This window comes from Mesocricetus auratus, unplaced genomic scaffold (genome assembly GCF_017639785.1).
Source record: "Mesocricetus auratus isolate SY011 unplaced genomic scaffold, BCM_Maur_2.0 Super-Scaffold_2245, whole genome shotgun sequence".
In the NCBI taxonomy this organism is placed as follows: domain Eukaryota; kingdom Metazoa; phylum Chordata; class Mammalia; order Rodentia; family Cricetidae; genus Mesocricetus; species Mesocricetus auratus.
Window position 1 is genome coordinate 50,983,668 of NW_024429180.1, and position 21,435 is coordinate 51,005,102.

Genomic DNA, 21,435 nt, shown 5'->3' on the forward strand with positions numbered 1-21,435 from the left:
GGCCTGTGTCATGGCTCAGCCAATTTATTCCATTTTTGAAGGAACGTTATGAATAGTGTCTCACTCTGTCATCCAGGCTGGCCTACCAGGATAGCCTGGAACTCACTGTAGTCCTCCTGCCTCAGCTGTTCAAATACTAGGATTACAGGTATGAGCCATCATGCCTGACCCTAGCACTGTGTTTTTATTAACTGCAGGCCATGAGGATCATAATCTACATTTTGAAAGCAATAGAAATATTGTGTGTAGAGCGTACTGTATCATGAGGCCCTTATATATGCATATACATTTGTGTATGTGGCTTCTGGGATGTCACCGACGTGTGTGTTTTGTGCTGGGTTATGGTGAAGAAAGTAAGAAGTTTCTATGAGATGAGGAACTGGCCTTCTGGTTGAATTGGGGGGGGGGCTACAGAAAAACTGGTTCCAGAGATGGACAGGGAAGGAGGTGGGCTGGGTGGTTGGGCAGGAGAGGACTGGAGGGTGGGGGCACCTTCCTGCGAGTAGCCTGCTAAGTGGTGGCAGCTCTACCCCCAGCCTCCATTAGTATGTGACCTGAGAAAGCCTTCTGCCATGGGAGAGGTCACAGGACACGTGAGTCAGGGCCAGGACCGAGTTGTGGCGGCATGTTAAGATCTGTACCCTTGATTCTGTGTCTCATAGTAACAATAGTAGTTGGTTATCCCACTTAACACATGAGGAAAGCAAGCTCAGAGGGGCAGAACAGTTTGCCCAAGGCCACACAGCTTGGACTTGGCTTTGGGGTTTGTATCTATGTAATTAGCCAAGGTCCCCACTGTGATTGGAGGTATGGGTTGTAGCATTATGAACCCACCAGGGGTAAAACCTGATCAAAGCCCAGTCTGCCTGCTACGAGAAGAGCTTAGTCTTCCATTTTTCCAGACTCCTTCATTTTTAGCTTTGTGACCTTGAGTAACCTGCTGACCCTTTCTGAGCCTGGTCCCGCAATCATGTAAAGTGTTAGGTCTGAAGGAGATAACCCTGGTAAGCCACCCTCAGGTATGTGATGCCCAAGGAATCCCAGCTGACACAAATTCCTCTCTAACCCTCAGGGGGAACACATCTGCCTGATCCGCAAGGTGAATGAGCATTGGTACGAGGGGCGCATCACCGGCACAGGACGCCAAGGCATCTTCCCGGCCAGCTATGTGCAGATAAACAGGGAGCCCCGGCTGCGGCTCTGTGACGATAGCCCCCAGCTTCCCACATCACCTCATCTGACAGCCACGGCTCGCCTACCCAGTCACCCCAGCTCCCCTTCAGTGCAAGTGGACTCCACTGACTGGGGAGGTCGGTCCTCCCCTCGCCGCTCTGGCTTCTCCTTCCCCATCACCCGCCAGGAGCCCAGATCCCAAACCCAGGTGAGGTGGCCCGAGTCTCACACCGCTTCCTTATCCTCTCACTGGTCCACATTGGTAATCCTTCCTGGACAGCCTCTGAACAAACAGTGGAGGGCCGGGCAGAGCCTAGCAGGGCCGAATCTTGATTTGACCCGAATCCCCCTGAGGTTGCTCTAATCTCTGATTGTCCTGCTCAGGAAGGCATGGGCAGGACCTGGCTCTAGATAGCGCACCAGCCGACTGGGGTAACAGGGCCAGACCTCCTGAGCCTCCAAGATGCCACTTTTTCCATGTATGTCTTCGGCAAGTAGTGCCAGGTACCAGGGTGTTGTTTGTGGTGCGGCCCACAAGCAAGTGGCCTGTACTCTCTGGGTTTGAGTCTCCCTGTGCAGAAAAGCTAACAGATCCCACTGGATGAGATTAGTTCTTAGGTCCCAGCAAAGGCGCTTGGCAGTCCTTTATTGTGTACTTGGCCCAGGGTCCACATGTTCACGCAGCGTGCCTCTCTGAGCAGGTACAGCTGCTCCTGGCTCCTCCTTGGACCTGCTATGTCCTGGTGCTCACAAGTCCAGCCACTCACCCTGCTTGGCGCCTGGGCCCACAGCCCAGTGCCACTGAAGCGAGCTAGTCAGAGCCCACCCTCCTGGGTCTGAGGGTTTGATGAAACGGCATGGAAACTGCTCGTCGGCCTCTGTGGGACTCAAGACTCCTCCTCCTCCCTCACACCTTCTCTTTATGGCTCTCCTTTCTTCCCATGAACCCCCAGAATCTCAGCACTCCTGGACCAGCCCTGTCCCACCCTCGAGGCACCAGCCGTCCCGTAGACGTGGGGGCCTCCTCCCCAAGCACCACAGAGATACACTGGACTCCGTGAGTACCAGCTCAGGATGCTTGCCTTCACCTATCGGTTGGGGGAACTCCTAAGTAAAACTCGTCTTTGGTGTTTAGGTGATGGGGAGAGGGTACCCGGAGTGACAACTGTTGACAGAACTACCAGCGGGTTTGGGAAGGAGTCTAAGGCCTCTGCTATGCTGCCATCTCCCACAGGTACCGTGCAATGTACCAGTACAGGCCCCAGAATGAGGATGAGCTGGAACTTCGTGAGGGGGACCGCGTGGATGTCATGCAACAATGTGATGATGGCTGGTTTGTGGGTATGTAGCCCGTGGAGGGGCGGGCAGGCCAGAAAGAAGAATCTTAGGGTCTCCCTGGAGACTTGAATAGCAGTGCCAAGTCAGTTAAGATTCATAGCCAACACCCCCACCTACCTTCTGTCCTGAAGAGAAGCGAGGCCCGGGGAAAACTGCCTCAGTGTGTGCTCCGTCACATTTGGGTCAGGACCCCCGTTCCTTCTCTCCGCATACTACGGCTTCCTCAAGCAGGTGTGGCATTCAGGGTCTCCTACCCTGTCCCCGCCCGCTCCCACAACCTGGGAAACAATATAATGTCTCAGCCCTTCTCTATGCCCCAAGACATTGCACTTCAAGGACTAAGACCCAAAGCCACATGTTGACCTTGTCTGGTGACAGGTGGCCCACTCACTAGACCCCCCAGGGTGTGCAAGCCGTGTATACTCTTGGCTAGAAAGGACAGGCCAGAAGCCGGGCGGTGGTGGCGCACGCCTTTAATCCCAGCACTCGGGAGGCAGAGGCAGGCGGATCTCTGTGAGTTCGAGACCAGCCTGGGCTACCAAGCAAGTTCCAGGACATGGTCCAAAAAACAATACAGAGAAACCCTGTCTCGAAAAACCAAAAAAAAAAAAGAAAGAAAGGAAGAAAGAAAGAAAGGAAGAAAGAAAGAAAGGAAGGACAGGCCAGGGAGAGAAATGAACAGCTAGAAGCCTTGCCTCCTAGCAAGCAGACTTTGCCCAGAGGGTTGAAGCATAGCCTGGGCAGGGGTGTCATAGGAAAAGACCCTCGATAATAGATCCTCTTTCTAATGATTCCCAGTGGCTCAATGCCAGCCATGCTTCTCACGCCACAGAGGCTAGCGGCCCTCGCTTCTCATTTTACTCGTGCACTTTGGCTTTTGCATTTCTTTTATACCATGAATGAAGTTTTGTAGACTTGTATAGGTAAGAAGAAAAAGCACCCTTTCTGTGGTAGAAGCCATAATGCCATGGGGAACGGCTTGGACCTGTGCCATCTGGTACAGTATTCAGTAGCCACATGTGGCCGCTTACGTGTAGGTTAGTTAAAAAAGAAAGAAAATGGGAGGCCCAGCCCCTTCGTACTAGTGCACTTCAAGTACATCCCCTCCCTCACCCCAGGTCACATGCTTCTCTGGGGGTCTTAGCAGGCCAAGAAGCCTGGTTTACCGTCCCAGCGCCCCCCTAGGCAGCTCAGCGCCCATCTCTAGGTATTCTCCTAGATCGCAGTGCTCCACCCCATAGATCTGTGATTCATTTTCCCGGTTCCTCGTTTTCTCGATGAAGCATGGAGTTAGTGCTATGTGCAAAGTTGTCTTCAATGACTGGTTTACAGGTGCAGCTTTGCATATCTAAGCTTGTGCCGCTAGGGGGCAGGAATGAGGAGAGGAAATCACGTCGTCCCCGTCCCGTGACCCCCGCCCCCCAGAACCTGATTCCACTTGCAGTTCCAGGTACTGTCAGAGGAGGGCGCTCCCTAACCCGTGTAACCTGTCTCCTTTTTCAGGTGTCTCCCGGAGAACTCAGAAATTTGGGACATTCCCTGGAAATTATGTAGCCCCGGTGTGAGTGGTCTCCATGGCAATTTGGAGCCAACGAGAATGGGGTGAGGAGCAGTAGCATTATGGGAGTGAGAGAGGCCCCCCCACATCCTCCCCCCAGGACCTGTGCTCCCAGCATCTGCAGAAACCCTAGCAACCTTCCCTCTGAGCCCCCTCGAAGTCCCCTGGACTGATTGCCACCCGCGAGTCACAGGCATTCCTTTGACAGCCCCCCTCACCACCCGCAAATACAGACATCTGCTCTGATGTGGAGGCTGTCTCCAGGCCTTATTGAGACCAGACCCCTAGACCCCCACCTCCCCAGCGTTTCCCCTAATGAAGACTGGCTCTCGCTTCACCCCCATGGGGTTCCTCTAATAAGGACCGGCTTCCTACCCTGTGGAGACCAAAGGCCTCCTCCCATTTCTCACCGGCTTGCCTGCCTCCAGCTGGGCCTAGAAGCAAGGGAACACTTTGTCAGCCTTCAAGGCCCAGTGAGAGGCCTTGCCTCAAGGGGCTACTGAGCCCCTGGGTAGGGCCTCCACATACACTCTGGGCCCTCCCGACTAAGGCCCACAACTGCCCTTGACCTATCAGAAGACAGATCTACAGGGAAACATGCTTGCTGCCCTAATTTCCAGCTCTTCCCGGTATCTAGGTGCCCTCTGGAAGAGAATGTAAAATAAACATGGATACCAGGGACATGTCTGAATCATTTTCCTTTGGGGGCGTGTAAGGGGATGGGGAGGACTCTGCCCATTTAGGATTGTGGGTTTTCTGTCTGTCGTGGGTTGTGCCCCGAGGTAGCTGGGCCGCCTGTATGGAGGAAAGGAGTAAAGTCACCATTGTCGCCTGTCTCAGCAGAGCTGACAGACAGAGTGCAACAGTTCCAAGGACCAAGTGTCTGACCAAGGGGCAGAGGGCTAGGGCAGCAGGGACAGGGCAGGGCCTGACGGGAGAGTCCAGAGCTGGGGACTGATACGTGTTCTCGATGCTGGCGCTGTTACCACGCGGTTGCTGAACTTGATGACATTTCTAACCGTTCCCCACTAATGCTCCGTTTCCACACCAAACTCTCATGTTTTTCTTCTCTGGGTTCAAGTTTTTGAGCATTCGGTTTAGAGAAGCCAGGAATGGGCGTGGCAGAGGTAGCCAAAGGAACTTCTCACCCAAGGCTTGGTGGCCTCTGGGGACATCAGCACAGCTTGGACCTGGCCTTTCCTCCAGAAAAGGAAAACGCCATTCTCTTTCTCGCTGAGTCAGAGTCTGACTCTGTGACCCAGGTTGGCCTGGAATTGGAGGTAAATCTCCTGCTTCAGCCTCCACCACAGCCAACCACACCCACTGATTGGAAGTTCCATTCTTAGGCTGTAGCTGACTGTTGAGCAGGCAGTAAGACGTCGCCTGTGTCACCCATCCTAACCAGTACACCTGTTCGATAGGGGAGGAGCTCAGAAATTCAGAGGCCGCCTCCTTCCTGGAGGCTGGAGTCAGCTGACCCTCGTCAGATCTACCATGTGCCGTGGCAGTCCCTGTCCACAGGCCCCCGGCGGAGGACAGTCACGTAGGGATGACTTTGGGGTGGCCTAGGGTTGGGCTGCTTCTGTGTTCTTCCTGGCTCTCCCCCTGGTACTCCCATCTCCTTGGCCTGTCACTTGAGGTGTCCTTCCCCGGGGCAAGTGGGTAGAGTTGGTGACTGACATGAAGAGTGATGTGCCTGGTTTGTCAGGATAGGGGAAAGCCCAAGTGCATAGGGCAGCCGCCTGGCCCTGGATGGTTCCTTGAGCCTGGGTGTGGCTTGGACTCTAGCCAGGGTGGTTAAACAGCTGCTTGCAGAACGAGACCTGCGTGCCCTTATGCCCTCCTCCATTCAGTTGCTGCACCCAGGGCTCATCTTGTCCTGGGTCTAGGTTGGCAAGTCCCGCCCATTGCCTAGAAATGATGACTCTCTAGAGCTCAGCTAGCCTGCTTTTCATCCTTTATCCCAGCTTGTTTTATGTTCTTTGCTGCCGTCGTGAAACATCTCAGGGTTGAAACTCTTTCCCTGGGCAGAAAACAAACCTTCTTTTTGATGAGGGCCCTGGAAGCTCTCACAGTCACTAGGCAGGCCTTTGAGACAGCCACTTTGACACCTTGGCCTGCTGAAGAGAATCTGAAGCTCCTGGAGTGGCCCACCCATGCAACAGGTGAAGGATGTGACTTGCCCCCCGTACCCAGAACCATCTAGAGCAGGGCAGGTCCTTGCTGCATGCCAGGGCCATGCCCCTTGGTCAGCTGACTTGGTAGGTGGATTTGTGGATACTCCATCCGGAGCAGGGAGGCCTGCAGATGAACCTGTGTAGCCTGCGCTCAATAAAGACTTGCTGATGAATATTGTTTGAATCATTGATTGGATGGAATGAAGTGAATTCTTTTCTGTTGACTCCCCTCCCTACCGCATCCTTCAACTTTTATGCTTCGTAATCCTTGAACTTCTCCTATGGGAAACCATCTGCATAGCAGGGGGTAAGACAGAGAAACTGGAGCCCCAACGAGCTGTGGAAACTGCCTGTCCTGGTTGTCTTTCTCTGTTGCTGTGATGAAACAGTCATAAGGTTTCTATTGCTGTGATAGAACTCGAGCACAAGCAGCTCTGGGAGAAAGGGTTTATTTCAGCCTATAGTTCCACATCACAGTCCATCATCAAAGGGGCTCGAGGCAGGAACCGAAGCAGATGTCATGGAGGAACACTGCTTAATGGTTTGCGCTGCATGGCCTGCACAGCCTGCTCTACTTACACCACGAAGGGCCACCTGCTCAGTCCGTATGGAACCACTCACACTGGGCTGGGCCCTCCAGCATCAATCAGTCACCAAGAAAATGCCTTCACAGACAAGCTAACAGGGCAGTCTGGGGGAACAATTTCCTGGTTGAGGTTCCCTCTTAATAGATAACTCTAGTTTGTGTCGCATTGACAAAAAAACAAAAACAAAAAAAAAACAAAAACAAAAACCTAAACAGCGCACTGCCCAACATCACACAATTCAAGGCAGCTGTGGCACTGTGACCCCAAGGCAGGGCTTGCTCTGAGGCCACCTGCTCAAGAGGTTTCCAGGGGCTGAGGGTGGAGCTTAAATGGGGGGTACATCCAGGGCTAGGGCCCCATGCTCAATCCCCAGTACCAAAACAAACAAAGATAAAAGGCTGGGGAGGGAGAGCAGGTGCAGCAGAGAGATGGCCCCTTGGATCGTCTGCGGTAGAGCCATTTACCTGCCCAAGAGGTAGCTGTAGGAGGTGGGGCCCGGGAGGTGACTGGAGACAGGCTGGCAGAATGGGCACTGCGGGGACTATGACCCACACGCAGAGCGCTGTGTGGGTGAGGAGGATGGTGAGAGTGGCGAGGGCAATCCTCTTGGGGAACTCGGAGAGAATGACTCACACCTGAGGCAGGCAGGTTACAGCTGTGTCCACAGGTGTGCTCCTCGGTGTGCCAAGTTGTAAGAGCAACTGAAGAGGCAGGAGGCAGCTGCGTGGGCCCCGAACTCCCCAGGGCAAGGGTTGCAAGGTATAGCTCTGGGGGCCCCTCTGGCCAGATGGCTCCTCTTTCCTGGACCTGCACCTGCCCCCTTCTCCCTTGCTCCGTTTTTCTGAGTCCTGGAGCCTGGTGGAAGGGGTGGGACAGACAGGGTCCTTGGTGATGGTTGGAGCTAGTCCATGACAGCCTGGTGACCCTGCCAAGCGCTCTTCTCTGGGTCTGGGCATGCCTTCCTGCTTAGGGCAGGCTTGGCTTGCGAGGTATCTGAGGCTAAGTCACTACCCTGGCAGTAGACAGCCATCGGTGGGGCGTCTGTCTGCCCGGGAACAGATAGGAGGGTGGAGGGATGGCTCAGGTTTGGAGTTTGTGGGTATCGGGTAGGCAGTTGCGCCAACATCGGAGCCAGGAGTGGGCGGAGGAGTTGGACGGACCACAGACAGATCCACCAAGCCAGCGGTCGCCTGATAGAGCCCTCGATGCCGCAGTCCCCTTTCTTATTGTGGGGTGGTACGAAATGCCTGTTTATGGTGGTGAGGGTCTATTATTTGAATCGCTCCCTGTACTCAAGGACAGTCCGGAGATGCCGGCACCTCGGAAGGGTCTCAGCCTAGAGGCGGCTCAGGGAGAGTCTACTGCCCTCCCCCCCACGCCCAGCTCCCCCGCAAGAGCCAGGTGGCGGCGCCCCGGCTCGGCAGCAAAGAGGCGGCGGCTTCCCGGGCCAGGGGCGGCGGCAGGGGCGGCCCCGGGATCACATGGGCGGAGGCAGGTCCCGGAGCCCCGGGCGAGCTCTCCCTAGAGTCGGACAGACGGCTGCGGTGGAACAGCGGCGGCTCCTCGTCCTCACTCCCTCCGTTTTTCCCCTCCCTCCTTCCCTTTCCCGGCGGGCTTGGCCACCCAGCCGGACAGGCGGGCGGCAGCCAGGTGAGCGCGCGCCCACCTGCACCCTCCGCGGGCCACCGCCCTCGGGGATCTCCGTCTCTGCGGACCCTACCCTCGGTCCAAAGCTCCTCTTCCCTGAAGCCTCCCTTCGGCCTGGGTACCGGGTGGCTTGGATTCGCCTTTGACCCGGACTCTCATCCTCCAGTCCGGGGCCTCCGGGGTACTTTGGCCGTGGTGGGAAGAAGGCTTGTGAACTGTGCTGACGCGCTAGGCAATTACCGCAGCACTCCCAGCCCTGGGTCCACTGGCCGGCGGCTCAAAGGTCTGAGAATCTCAGCGCGGTTGCCGACTTCAGCGATGAGTCTGCGGCAAGGTGGCAGGGCCTGGGTGAAAGGGAAAGACAGTTGCCTGGGGACAGGACAGTGGAACTGGTTTGGATAACCCCCTTTACTAGGCCTTGATGTTCTTGAGATACTGGACAGTACTTGCTGACTCCCCTATCTCCCCAGGGACAGCCTCAGGATGGGTGCTGGGCTGGGTGGTGCCCAGCCTGGCATTGCAGCTTCCTGCCTGGGTTTGCTCCTGGCTCCAGACCTAGAGGTTCAGGAAATCCTAGGAGGGCCTGGTCCACAAGGACACTCCCTTGTGGGGCAGAGGGGGCTGTGGATGGGAAGCTTGTGGCCAAACTGGCAGCATCATGAACTTGCCCTGCTGGCCAGGACCAGGGTGGTGTGGGTGTGCCTCCTTTGGCAGATGAGCTCTGGCCTCCTAGCTCAGGCTGTTCAGAGGGCAGCAGGCCCCTAGAGGAGGTAGCAAGCTTCCTCTTGCTCATCGGAACCCACTTGTCAGGGCTGGGCAGGCAGCCAAATTGCCCCTCTGAAGTTCTTGGTCTGATACCTGCCAGCCCCAGGCCTGGCCAACTTCTTGCAGTCTGGAGGGGCCACCCCGAGGCTTGGTATCCTCCTGTGTGGAAAGCCCTGCTCTACACAGAGCGTGCAGGAAGTAGCTCTGTGCTCTTAGTTTTGGGGACAGGAAACAAGCCCTTGAGGTAGTGAAGGGAGTCGGGGTGCAAATAACTCCTACCACCTGCTAATTCCTTCCCACCATTCTCCACCAAGCACTTGTATGGAAGGCTGGCGGCGAGCCAGGGACTGCTGCCTCTCTTAGGGATCTCCTAGATCCGAAGACCCCAGAAGGGGGAACTCAGAATCAAGGCCTCCCAGGGTGGGGGAAGTGAAACTCTCCGGAGAGGGAGGGACTTAGTGACTTCCTCTACCACCACCACCACCCAGGCGCAGGCCCTGCTGGGTAGCTCCGAGACCTGTCACCCAGCTTCTCCCTTTTCTTTGGGGTGTGCCGTGGAAGTGGGTCCCACCTCCCGCTCTTCTCTCCAGGCATGCCGCTGACTGTGGATGTGGTGGGGCCGGCACCTTGGGGCTTCCGCATTAGCGGAGGCAGAGATTTCCACACACCCATCATTGTGACCAAGGTATGGGCTGGTTTTTTGTGTTGTTTTTTGAGATAAGGAGTTAGCTACCCCCTGAAAACGAGGGGTACCTTGTTCCCCACGGGTACTTTCCCCAATTTGTTCTGGAGCCTTAGGCTTGCTCTGGCCAATGTTGGCTGGGGGGGGGGGATAGTTGTGCCCTGTTGCCATGGGTATATGAGGTCTCCTTCAGGAAGGCCATTAGGAAGTAAAGAAAGGAGAGCAAGGACAGGACCTGCCCTTTGCCCTGCAGTCTTGAAACTCACAGCTGTTGGCAGCCAGTTGGGGTGGTTATATAGGATGAACGCTTCTGCAAGCTCTTAGAAGGTTGGTAGTTTCTTTTCCACCCAGGCTCAGGCCAAGGTCCTGGATGGAGAACATTCATAGTCAGGGAAGTATTTAGCCAGCCACCTGTAAGGTGTGATTTGCAGGGCAGAGTTCTCTGTCCAGAAGTATTCCCAAGCCCAGCTCCTGACATTCTGCCATCACATTCCTTGGGAGGCCTGTGTTTGGATACGTGTGTGTGTGTGTGTGTGTGTGTGTGTGTGTGTGTGTGTGTGTTGGAGGGGAGAGGTGCCACTCAAGCCTGTGAAGGATCAGCTGGCAAGCTGGCAGATGGGAAAGGCAGAGGACAAGTTGGTAGACGTATAGTTCTGCTTTTGCATTTTGGGGGCAGCAGAAGGAGGCCCCTTGTGCTCCACTTCTATCCAGGGTGGGGACTGGGTACCAGAGACTCATCAGCCAGCATCTGGCTTGTCACCCCTCTAGGTAACAGAGCGGGGCAAGGCTGAGGCAGCTGATCTCCGGCCTGGCGACATCATTGTGGCCATCAATGGAGAGAGTGCAGAGAGCATGCTGCATGCTGAGGCTCAGAGCAAGATCCGCCAGAGTGCCTCACCCCTGCGACTGCAGCTGGACCGGTAGGCCTTCACCTCCACTGGCTGCTCCTGTCACCTTGCTCCCTCCTCCTCTGTCACCTTTCTCCCTCCTCCTCTTGTCCACTGCCAGCCAGGCAGCTGCCCTCAACCCAGCCTACAGCCCAAGTGTAGCCCACGCCAGCTTTCCAAGGCTAGTTTGGCATGTGGGACGTCCTCAGCTCTGGACCTGTGGTAGGGAAAAGGAAGGTGTCCCGGTGACTATCTGGTAAAGGTGGGCGCCAGGCTGGGCATGCAGCCACAGGCGAGGTGGGGCAAGCTGGCACCAGCTACCTGGAAGCCCGGGTTTGACTGGTTCCCAGGAGTGTGGAATGGTGCAGGGTGTGGGCATGAAGTGGTTGAAGAGAGGAAACTTCAGGGCAAGGTGTACCCTAGGCTGAGTCTCCAGTGCCCTTGTCTCTGAGAGACGGCTTTTTTGTAGAGTCACGTAGAGATGGGAACAGAGCTTCCCATCACTGTTTTGGGCTTTGCCATTGAACACAGGTCCCTACACCCATGAGGAGTATTGAATATGTGGTGGGGAACGGGGTGGGGGGTAATACGACGGACAGGTGGCTACTCAGGGTGGAACATCACAGTGAGTCATAGTTCAGGAATGATGGGAGATTCCTTGGACCGAGGCTCTCTGGGCAGGTCAGGAAAGGAGTTGGATGTCTTCTGCTTCTCTCTCTGCCTCTGCCCCACTGCCCGCCCTCCTCCTCACCCATGGGCCCTGCTGGTAGGTTATACTGCAGAGGCAGGCTCGCATGATACTGTCCCTCTTCATGCCATTCTGTCCCTGAGTGTTTGCAGGAGAGAGACCCAGAGGAGGAGGGTGGAGAGGGCTTCATGGCATCTGGGAATGGGACCAAAATCCACAGGAGGCTGCAATCGGGGGAGATCAGCTGACACCATTGCTTACTGTTAGGTCCTTCTTGGAGGAACCTGGCCACTGGGGATGTGGGCATGGACAGCTCAGCACCAGGCAAGCCAAGGCTCGAGTGTCTTCATTCTTTGGCCAAGACCTCTCCTCAACTCTCCTCCTACCTCTCCAGGAAGCAATCAGAAGTTGTGAGGCAGGCACACCCTCAACCTGACCTTGTACCACTGCCCCTGGTCCTGGGAGACAAAGGCTCCCGCTTGCCAACCTTGCTAGAAGTGATCAGAGGCCCAGGAATACAGTAATGATGAAGGGGTCCTCTCCCTCACCTTCACCTCTGGTCTCCAATGACCTCCCACTCTAGGCTCCTGCCAGTTCCACTTGGGTCTGAGGAGCCTCTCTGGCTGCTGCTGTTGGTTGGAGGTTGGATGCTGAGCTTTCCTATCCCTAGTTTCCAAGTCCTCCAGATGCCTGTCTGGAAGGGAAGGGAAGCCTGATCCCACCCCTTGTTTTGCTGGGGGAGGAGTCTGGGAAAGGGATTCCGAGTGACCTTCCCAAAGGCTCCTGGCCCTTAGTAGAGCAGCTGGTAGGGACAAGCCTATCAGCGGGGGGAAAGTAGGTGTCTGGTACAGCCAGTGATGGGCTTTGGGACTTGGGACAACTCACTTTCCTTCTATGGCTTCAGTTTCTCCACAGTTTAGAAGACAAAGAGTTGTTTGTATGGAATTAGCCATCTTCCTCACAATTGATCTCAAGCAGGTGGCTGTCTGGTGACTAAATGAAATGGGAGAAACTAGGGATATGGGTCACAGGCATGTCTGATAGGTTGAGGTTAAGCATTTTGCTGAGACTGTCGTTCCATTACAGGGCTGAGGAGAGGACTGTGGTGGTTGGTGGGAGTCATTTGTTTTGAACTTAACAAAGAGTCCAATGTCAAGTGTCCTGGATACTTGGCTGGTCTTGAGAACCAGGCCTGGGAACAGTGTTCAGGACGGGAATGTCTAGGACTCTATCACAGTCTCTCTTGTCCCTCAGGTCCCAACCTGCCTCTCCTGGGCAGACCAATGGAGAGGGCTCCTTGGAAGTGGTGGCAGCTAGATTCCAGGTAAGCTGGTCCATCGAGCCTGGAGCTACCAGTACCCCCAAGTACCCTGAGGGGTACAGGCAGCAGGGTCATGCCAACTCTTTCCCTTGGCCCCTTTCTCCACAGGGCTCCCTGAGGACACACCATGCCAGCCAGTCCTCGAAGGCCCCTGGCTATTTCAGCCAGACCTCCCTCAGTCCCAGGCCAGGCAGCCCTTTCTCTACACCACGCCCCACCAGTCCATTTGCTGTTTCTGGAGAGGATGCGACTGGCTGTAGGTGAGCTCAGTGGTTGGGTGCGGTGGCCAAATGGGCCACCAGGTGTGGGCCTGGGCCTTCAGAGCCTCAGCTGTTATGTGTAGGGAACCCTGGACACACCTGCCTTCCTCCCTGGGGCAGACTGTGTGGGTTCTACACCCACATCACTCCCTCCCCCCATTTCAGTTTCCAGAGTTTGACACATTCACCAGGCCCTGATGCTCCTCACCACTTGCCCTACCCGGGCCACCCCACCAGCCAACAGGTGAGGCTTCTTGAGGGAAGGAGATGGCGCCCATGCTACCGGCTGCCATTGGCGCCTCTGGCACTAACAGCAGCTGGCAATACCCGAACAGCCTGTGGGAGCATTCCCCTGTGGCAGGTACATGGCACTCCTGAGCCAGAGAGGCTAGCTAGCACTGGGGCCACTATGCATTCTTTGACTTTCCTTCCCTTCTTGTAAAGGAGTTTCTCTTGTCGCTCAAGCCCCCTCCTCCCAGCTGGCTTCCTCCCTTCTCGGTGTGTTTCTCTTGGGCTGTGGCTTAAATAGTTTTGCTGCTGTTGTTGGGATGAGTCCCTCTCGGTGCTGGCTGCATCTCCGAAAGACATTCCTCTCTGTCACAAGCCCCCAACAACCACCCCCAGTGCTTGATCTCCTTCCACTCAGCCCAGAGAGCCTCTGAGGGACTGTGTTTCTGTCCCATCTTGCTACCCTTGGCCAGTCTTCAGTCTTTTTCCTCTGCAGGACCCCTCCCCCACACATCCCCAACATCCCTGTGACCACTGTAGACAGCTTAACCCCCAGGTGGTATTTGTCCTCCCCAAGGGCAGGGCAAGGCAGTGAAATAGTGAGAGGGACAACAGTCCTGGCTCTCAGCTGCTGGGGACAGAGTGGCCAGGGGGTATGTCCTGCCTTTTGGGTGAAGGGGACAAGGCCCAGCTGCTGGAATCTTACTTCTGGGTTGGTTCTACATTCCAAAGAGCGAGGCTTTTGGGGGTAGAGGGTTCTGCATTCCAAAGAGCAGGGTCTTTGGGGGTGGTAAGGAGATGACAAGGAAGTGTGTGGGGGGTTCTGGAGAAGGAAGGGGCAGGGCTTGTGGTGATAGGCTGCATGCCTACCCCAGGGCCAGCTGGGTGGGTGCTGTGGCCACAGACCCATCTTTAAGGAATTTAAGATGTGGCTGTTGAGATAAGGCAAACATGCCGAACAATTTTGAAACAATTAAGTATGAAACAGTGTGGGATTAATTACAAAAGCAGGAGGCATTCTGGAAAGGGAGAGAGAAAAGTAGGTTGGGTGGCCTGGGAAGGATCCGCTAGGAATTTTGCTGGACAGTGGAGGGAGGCTGGGGGGTAGGGTTTCGATTAGAGAGCGATAATACAGTGACCTGAAATTCTAGGAGCAGGGGAGACGGGTCCCAGCAAGGCCTGGCAGGTTTTGAGCCAAGCTGGAAAGGACCTTGAACTCTAGGGCTAGTGGAAGCCTGCCTTCTAGCCATAGAATTTCCTAGGGGCTGTCGGCCCAGCAGACCATGGGTGCTCAGGGGCAGGTCTTCCTGTAGGGTCCCACCTACACCAGGGATGGGAGTTGGTGGTCTGGGAGGTGATTCTCAAGCCAGCAGCAGTCTCTGAGAATTCCTATGGGAAAATGCAGATTCCCAGGCCCCAGTCTGGACCTGCTGCAGAGAGGGAATGGGGGTTCAGAACAGGACCTTGTGTTTTGACAAGCTTGTGTGCTAAAACAAGGAGCTGGGTCAGGTGGTAGGCAGGCTCTGGCTGGTCCCATTGCCGCTGTGTTACTCAGAGCAGGGCCCTCTTCCTCTCTGGTCTTCAGACTCGGGCTGGATTGACCCTGAGGAACTCTCATCCTTCCCTCTCAGCCAGCTGCTGCTTGTCAAGCACCCTCGGGGCCCTCAGGGATGCCTTCATGGGAAAAACCCAGAACTCCTAGCCCCCCAGGCTGTGCTGATAGATGCAGGAGTCATGGGGTCCACACTTCCCTCTTGAGTCACACAGCGCTTTAGTCTCACACTGCACTTTAGCTTCTTAGCGGCTCCATAGGCTAGAAGCACATTTGCTGTGATTAGGTTCCTACAGAATTTCTCCCGGTTCTCAGGCCCACCTCTGGTACTCACGTGAACATTGCTGTGTGTCTCATGGCACATCTGGAGGGCTTTACTGGAGGCATACCCATGAAGGTAAGATAATGAGGAAGTAGCTTGTTAGATTTGGAGAGGAAATATCCCTTCTGTGAAAGTAGGGTTCTCATTTGACTAGGAGAGACAGGGGAGGCAAAGGCAGGTGATGCTATTGGCTGCCCAGAAAGAGCTGTGGGCTGGAGGGAACAGAGATACTCTGATTTTGGTCATGAGCTCTTGACTGACCGAGGCTCAAGAGCTGGGATGTAGGATACCTCTAGCCTCTCAGGTGACGTTCTGGAAGCTGCAGGTTCACAAGGTGAAAAACACACTTCTCAGCCGGGGGTTGGTGGCGCATGCCTTTAATCCCAGAACTCGGGAGGCAGAGGCAGGCGGATCTCTGTAAGTTTGAGACCAGCCTGGACTACCAAGCGAGTTCCAGGACAGCCTCCAAAGCCACAGAGAAACCCTGTCTCGAAAAACAAAAACAAACAAACAAAAAACAAAAGAAAGAAAGAAAGAAAGAAAAACACACTTCTCTTCTTGCTGGGAATGAGAATTTGGCCCCAGAAGAAGCCTAGGCAGGAAGGATTCAGTCCTCTCCTGTTCCCCTAGACTGTTGTCCAATGCAGGGCATGCTGGCCTGCTTGGAGACATAGCATTGCTCTTGAGGCTCCGAGAAAGTAATCACAAGCCTTCTTTAGCCCTGAAAAACCATCTAGGAGCCTGGGTATGGAGTCTTGCCTCAGACCCACAGGAAGCTTGGGCCAGCCCTGTGTCCTAAAGCATGGTAGTGAAGGAAACCCAAAAGACTGGAGATATATTTCAGTTAGAAGAACACTCCAGGATCTCTAACCCAGTCCAGGTTCCCCAGCCTGACGAGCTGCTAATGCTCCCTTCTCAGACTCCTCCAGATCCCATTGGGGGATCAAAATGGGGCAAGATGGAAACAGGCCGCCAGGCGGTGGTGGTACATGCCTTTAATCCCAGCATGTGGGAAGCAGAGGCAGGTGGATCTCTGAGTTCAAGACCAGCTTGGTCTACAAGAGCTAGTTCCAAAGACACAGAAAAACCCTATCTTAAAAAACCCAAAAAAAGCTTTAATCCCAGCACTCGGGAGGCAGAGGCAGGCGGATCTCTGTGAGTTCGAGGCCAGGCTGGACCGACAGCCTCCAAAACAATATAGAGAAACCCTGTCTCATAAAACCAAAAAACAAAACAAAAAAAAACCAAAAAACAAACAAACACAAACAAACAAACAAAGATGGAAACAGGCTTTCAGAATGGACAGTGAAGTTGGAAGCCGGGGTTTCAGTGTCCATAGCAAATGCACGAATCGAGAATACTTGTAGAGTGTAGCTTTCTCATAATGCTTGGGAGGTAGCAGTAGGGCTAGGGTGGGCCCAGACTTAAAAAGTAGCAGGAAGGAGCAGCGGGTAGCTTAGAGCCTGTCCCTGTTAGGAGAGCCACATGAAGGGCACTGAGAGCCTGCCCAGCTCCATCCTGGCTCCAGGAGGGCTTAACCCTTTATACATTTATATCTTCATGGCCTTATTGCGAAATGATTGGCTTCCAGGCTTGCTTGCTTCTTTTCTGTTTCTTCTGTGGAATAGGAGGTGGGCCACATCTCTGTGGACAGGTAGCATGATCTGAGAGTGAGGAACGTATCTAAAGGGTCTCTATGTGGAGTGTCCCATCTGATGTCCTTGTTCTGTTCCTCGTGGGATCCCCAAGGGTAACTGAAGCATCCCTGCATCTGGGCTGTGGTCTCTCTCCCCATCCTTCCTGGTGGTGTCTGGCTCTGAAGGCAAGGTCACCGGAGGCCAAGCGCCCCCTAGCGTTGATCATGGGAGCAGCATCTGGTAATGCACAGGACGTGCTGGCCACTGCGGGCTAGGCCTGACTCCTCCCCTCTGCTCTCCTCCCACAGACCGGCCACAGAAGCCCAAGCAACTCAGCAGTGAGGGTGCCGCTACATTCCCCAGGACCTCGGTCCTCCAGCCCCAGGTTCAGGTACCAGAAGGTCTTACAGAGTTGGGTGAGCTCCTGGAGGGTTTGGAGGGGACTGGCTTCCTTAACAGGGATGGGAGTCTCCGCGCCTGCATCCTTCCACACTCCTCTGCATGGGGTGTGTCCCAACCCTCTGGCACAGGGTCCTCATTCCTAGCTGTCTCTTCTACAGCAGCTTGGACCTGGAAGAGGACTCAGAAGTGTTCAAGATGCTGCAGGAGAACCGCCAGAGAAGAGCTGCCCCGAGGCAGTCCAGCTCCTTTCGGCTCTTGCAGGAAGCCCTGGAGGCTGAGGAGAGAGGTGAGGCCTCTACGCTCTGGGATGAAGTAAGGCCCCTCGGACTCCCTGCAGCGAGGCCAAACAGACTGAGGAAGTAGTTTAAGATCCCATAGCAGAACTAGGGATTAAGGGAGCAGATGCCAGGCCCACATTGCTTTAAAGAAGTTTATTTTCTGCGTGGGTGTACAAGGTACCCCTAGAAGGTGCTGCGTGGTACCAGCCAGAGCCAGGACAAGGGAGTGACTCTAGGCTGGGTCTCCAGGGACAACTTCTTGGAAGAAGAGAGATTTGATTTGGCCTTGAAACAAGATCCAAGACTCCAACATCCTTAAGGCAGTGGCCTGGCTGGGAGCATTATGGAATGTGGAGGCTAGCGACCAAAGAGCTTTGGGTTAAGAGAAAATGGCTTGGCCTGGCAGCATGGGGTGGTGTCACGGAGAGCAAGTTGCTGAGGCAAGGGCCTTGGGAGCCAGAACAAAGAACGCTCTGCCATCAGCTATCATGCCAGGCAAGATAGCATTGTGAGCTGAGCGACACAAAGCAGGCTCCTGCCAGCTGCCCATGTGCTCGCTGGAAACGCACCGATGTGTTTATCCAGTGGAGCAGATGGATCGAGGCATAACCCGACTTCAACCCCTGAGGAGCTCCAATTATTGGGGATATGGCTCACGGGAGTGGATAGAGAAGAGGGATGCTGTCCTTCAGGAAACCAGGAGCGAGGCACTTTGTTTGTAGTAGCAGACGGGAACACTCTCTGGCCCACAGGGAGGATGGAGAGGATGAGTCTGGCAGGATAGGGCTGAGAGTTACAGAATGGCCCGTTCCTGGTAGCCGGTTCCAAATGCTATGTGTAGTGCTACACAGCTGTTTGCTGGAACATAGGGGGCTGAGTAAGAGTTTTGGACAGATCCTTCCCATCCTGACTCTGAGGTCACCACAGACCAAGGGAGAGGCCACAGGGAGTTTGGTAGTCATGGTGGGTGGGGAGAGTACAACAGAGGGTCACTTCATGGGTGCCTCAGACTCTCAGCTGAAGCTTGGACAACAGCTGCCCAGTGCCTGTGTTTCAGCTGGCTCAGATGCAATGACACATTTAATAAAAGCCCTTTGAAAGGGCTGTACAAAGGCACTGTGATGTTGTTATGACCTAGGACTGTCTGTTTATATCATCATGACTGGCTCACAGAAAGAGAACACCTACCTGTTTATGAAAAACACTGGGCACAGACATTTCCAGGTTGCTTTAGAAGGACAGGGCTCATACCCCTCATCAGCCTTTACCCAGGGTCTTCCCTGGTCACCTTCCTCCTTTACCCTTTTGCCTACCCACTGGTACGTTAGAGGGCCGTGTGAAAGTGCGCCTTTTGCAACAAGTATGGGAGTGACCCAGGGAGGATCTGAGGAATGTCATAAAATGCCACCAAGCGCAGCTGGATACCTCTGCGGGTGGACAAGCAGCTCTCATGCGTCTGTCTGTCTCCTGCCCCTCCCAGGTGGCACACCTGCCTTTGTGCCCAGCTCGCTGAGTCCCCAGGCCTCCTTGGGCTCAGCCACCCCACCCAAGCTCCACACCTGTGAGAAGTGCAGTGCCAACATCTCGTGAGTGTCGGAGGGCTGGGTGATGAGCGTGCCTTGGGGAGCATGGGGCTTTCAGACAAAGCTGGGGACCATAGAGAGAAGCATGGTCAAGTGGCTTCGTGTTCAGAATGAATACTTGGTTGCTTCCTGCCCACCCTCACTTTCTCCCCTCTCCCCAGAGCAATGAAAAAGTTACCACTTTTGGTTTTTCCTACATATTCCCCAAGCCTCTGGAGATTTGCCCCCGGATGAGGCTCGTCCGACCCTCCTCTTGGAAAAGCTCTCCCTCTCCTGCCCCTGGGTTCATTTCTCAGTGGGTGGCATTATAATGCAGCCCTTCTCTCTGGTTAAAAAAAATGCTGGTACGCCTCCCCCTATAACTGCCAACGCTTAGTCAGGTGACTTACTTTGGGCCAATTCCTTGGCCTTTGCTGGCTGCAGCTTTCTCATTTGCAGGACAGGATGGTGTCCTGTATTCTGAGGGAAGTAGGTGGGAAACTCTCCCGGAAGCCTGCATCCCTGTCCCTGGAGGGCTTGTAAAGCACAGAGCACACAAACAGCCCCAGGGTATCCGTTCTGATCTCACTGCCTCGTAATGCTGTAATGCTGACGTAATGCTGACGTAATGCTGACGCTATGAGTTCTACATTCAGGGCCAGTTTCTGAGAGCCACTGCCCAGGGGGCGTGTGCGGGTGTGTCAGTCTGTGAGACAGGGTCTGCCTCAAACTAAATACTCTTGCCTACCTAAGACTGTGATCACAGGCATGAGTTTAGCTCATGTTACTTTTAGTCAAAAATTATGAATGTATGTACGAGTGTGGCAGTAACCACGGTACACATGTCAAGGTTAGAAGACAGCTTTGGGGAGCTGGTTCTCTCCTTCCACTGTCGATTATGAGGTGATAACTCAGGTTGCCAGGCTTCTGTGGCAAGTGTTTTCACCTGATGAGCCATCAGTCGGGCCCTTTTTTTTTTTTTTTTGTAGTTCTTGATTGGGGGTAAAGTGAAATACTTGAGAGAGGCTTTCGAGTCAGGTGCCTGAGGTATTTGTGTCTGAGGTTCTGACTGGCAGGTTTCCTGGGAATGGTGGCCTCATGCCAGGGCCTCCTAACTATCCTGCCTGTGTTCTGACTCTAATGGCTTCCCCTTTCCGCAGGAACCAGGCTGTCCGCATCCAGGAGGGGAGGTACCGACACCCTGGCTGCTACACCTGTGCAGACTGTGGGCTGAACCTGAAGATGCGGGGCCACTTCTGGGTGGGCAATGAGCTGTACTGTGAGAAGCACGCCCGCCAGCGCTACTCCGTGCCTGGCACTCTCAGTTCCCGGGCCTGAGCCTCTGGGCACTCAGCCTGTCCGCTCTCAGCCTCTGCAGACATGACCAGACTGAGAGCAAGCATGGCAGGGGGTGATGGCAGGTGACGGCTTATACGAACTAAGGGTGGGGAGGTCCCTCTGTCCTCACTGGGAGAAGCCAAGGGTTGGTTGGGACTAGTCTCAGACTGCAAGTGCTGGGGACAGTTCCACTCTCTCTGGCCTTTCTCCTGCAGGCCAGGTACTGCACTGCGGTCTGAAGTGGCCACTCTGTTTGACAGGTTTGCGTACAGGGTTGGGCACAGATAGAAGTATCTGGAAGGGCAAGGTGGGCCTGAGGTTAATGATACTCACGGTGTAAAGTTTTGACATATGAACTCTATATACGTGTGGATAAAATGAAGCAGTGTCCTTATTTTCCTTCTTTCCCTGTTCCAGGGAGAAAGTCCGTATTTACGGGTACCTTCCTGTTTCCCCTTCCTTAAGTCCCATCTACTATGCACCCCATTGCAGAGGCCTGCTTCTTTTTCTTTTTTTTGTACCTTTGAGACAGTCTCCCAGGCACCTCAAATGTACAGTTCTGTCTTCCAGCAACAATGGACTTGGACTACAGTGTGTGCCCGACCACATTCGGTGGCTTGCTTCCTCAAGTTGGGGGCGGTATGCTTCCTTAACTCTTTTTTTTGAAAAAGTTTTTCAAGACAGGGTTTCTCTGTGTAGCTTTGGAGCCTGTCCTGAACCTAGCTCTTGTAGACCAGGCTGGTCTCGAACTCACAGAGATCCGCCTGCCTCTGCCTCTGCCTCCCAAGTGCTGGGATTAAAGGTGTGACTCCCCAGCAGCGTAACTCTTTCAAAGATGGTTGCTCATGCTTGGCCGGAAGGGGTTTCTTCTCAGAAGCTAGGAGAGACACAGAAGACAGTCGAACAGTCTGCAAACTCAGCTGTGGGTGGAGCTGGGCTGGGAACTTGATCTTCACTCAGTGTTGGGGCCGCCAGCCTCACTAACTGCCAGTATACACAGATGAGCAGGCCGGGCGGGGGTGGGGGCCGGCAG

At 54.6% G+C, this 21,435-nt stretch overlaps 2 protein-coding genes across 17 annotated transcripts in view; both read left to right on the plus strand.

The window, feature by feature from the left end:
* Positions 1 to 4,748, plus strand: part of Sorbs3 (sorbin and SH3 domain containing 3) — a 32,587-nt gene extending 27,839 nt beyond the window's left edge. For all 6 annotated transcript variants that reach the window (XM_040735267.1, XM_040735291.1, XM_040735226.1 and 3 more), the window contains 4 exons: positions 1,073 to 1,381; positions 2,127 to 2,230; positions 2,408 to 2,514; positions 4,015 to 4,748. In XM_040735267.1, the coding sequence (XP_040591201.1) occupies positions 1,073 to 1,381; positions 2,127 to 2,230; positions 2,408 to 2,514; positions 4,015 to 4,076 (582 nt within the window). In that variant the 3' untranslated portion in view covers positions 4,077 to 4,748. The remainder of the gene's footprint in view (positions 1 to 1,072; positions 1,382 to 2,126; positions 2,231 to 2,407; positions 2,515 to 4,014) is intronic.
* A 2,694-nt stretch (positions 4,749 to 7,442) lies between these two features.
* Pdlim2 (PDZ and LIM domain 2) lies at positions 7,443 to 20,784 on the plus strand. 11 transcript variants are annotated; one of them, XR_005873302.1, is made up of 11 exons: positions 8,333 to 8,483; positions 9,836 to 9,930; positions 10,696 to 10,847; positions 12,757 to 12,826; positions 12,932 to 13,083; positions 13,249 to 13,327; positions 15,179 to 15,260; positions 17,131 to 17,238; positions 17,383 to 17,510; positions 18,983 to 19,088; positions 20,225 to 20,366. XR_005873302.1 is itself a non-coding variant. In XM_040735905.1 (10 exons), the coding sequence occupies exons 2-10, from the start codon at positions 9,838 to 9,840 to the stop codon at positions 20,400 to 20,402; spliced, it is 1,158 nt and encodes a 385-aa protein (XP_040591839.1). In that variant the 5' UTR covers positions 7,443 to 7,592; positions 9,836 to 9,837; the 3' UTR covers positions 20,403 to 20,784. The 11 variants fall into 11 exon arrangements, 7 of the variants coding, with proteins under 7 accessions (XP_040591839.1, XP_040591658.1, XP_040591696.1 ...); XR_005873304.1 differs by having other exon boundaries at positions 17,386 to 17,510; XM_040735905.1 differs by lacking the exons at positions 8,333 to 8,483; positions 15,179 to 15,260 and adding an exon at positions 7,443 to 7,592 and having other exon boundaries at positions 13,249 to 13,444; positions 17,131 to 17,213; positions 20,225 to 20,784.
* Positions 20,785 to 21,435: the final 651 nt, after the last annotated feature.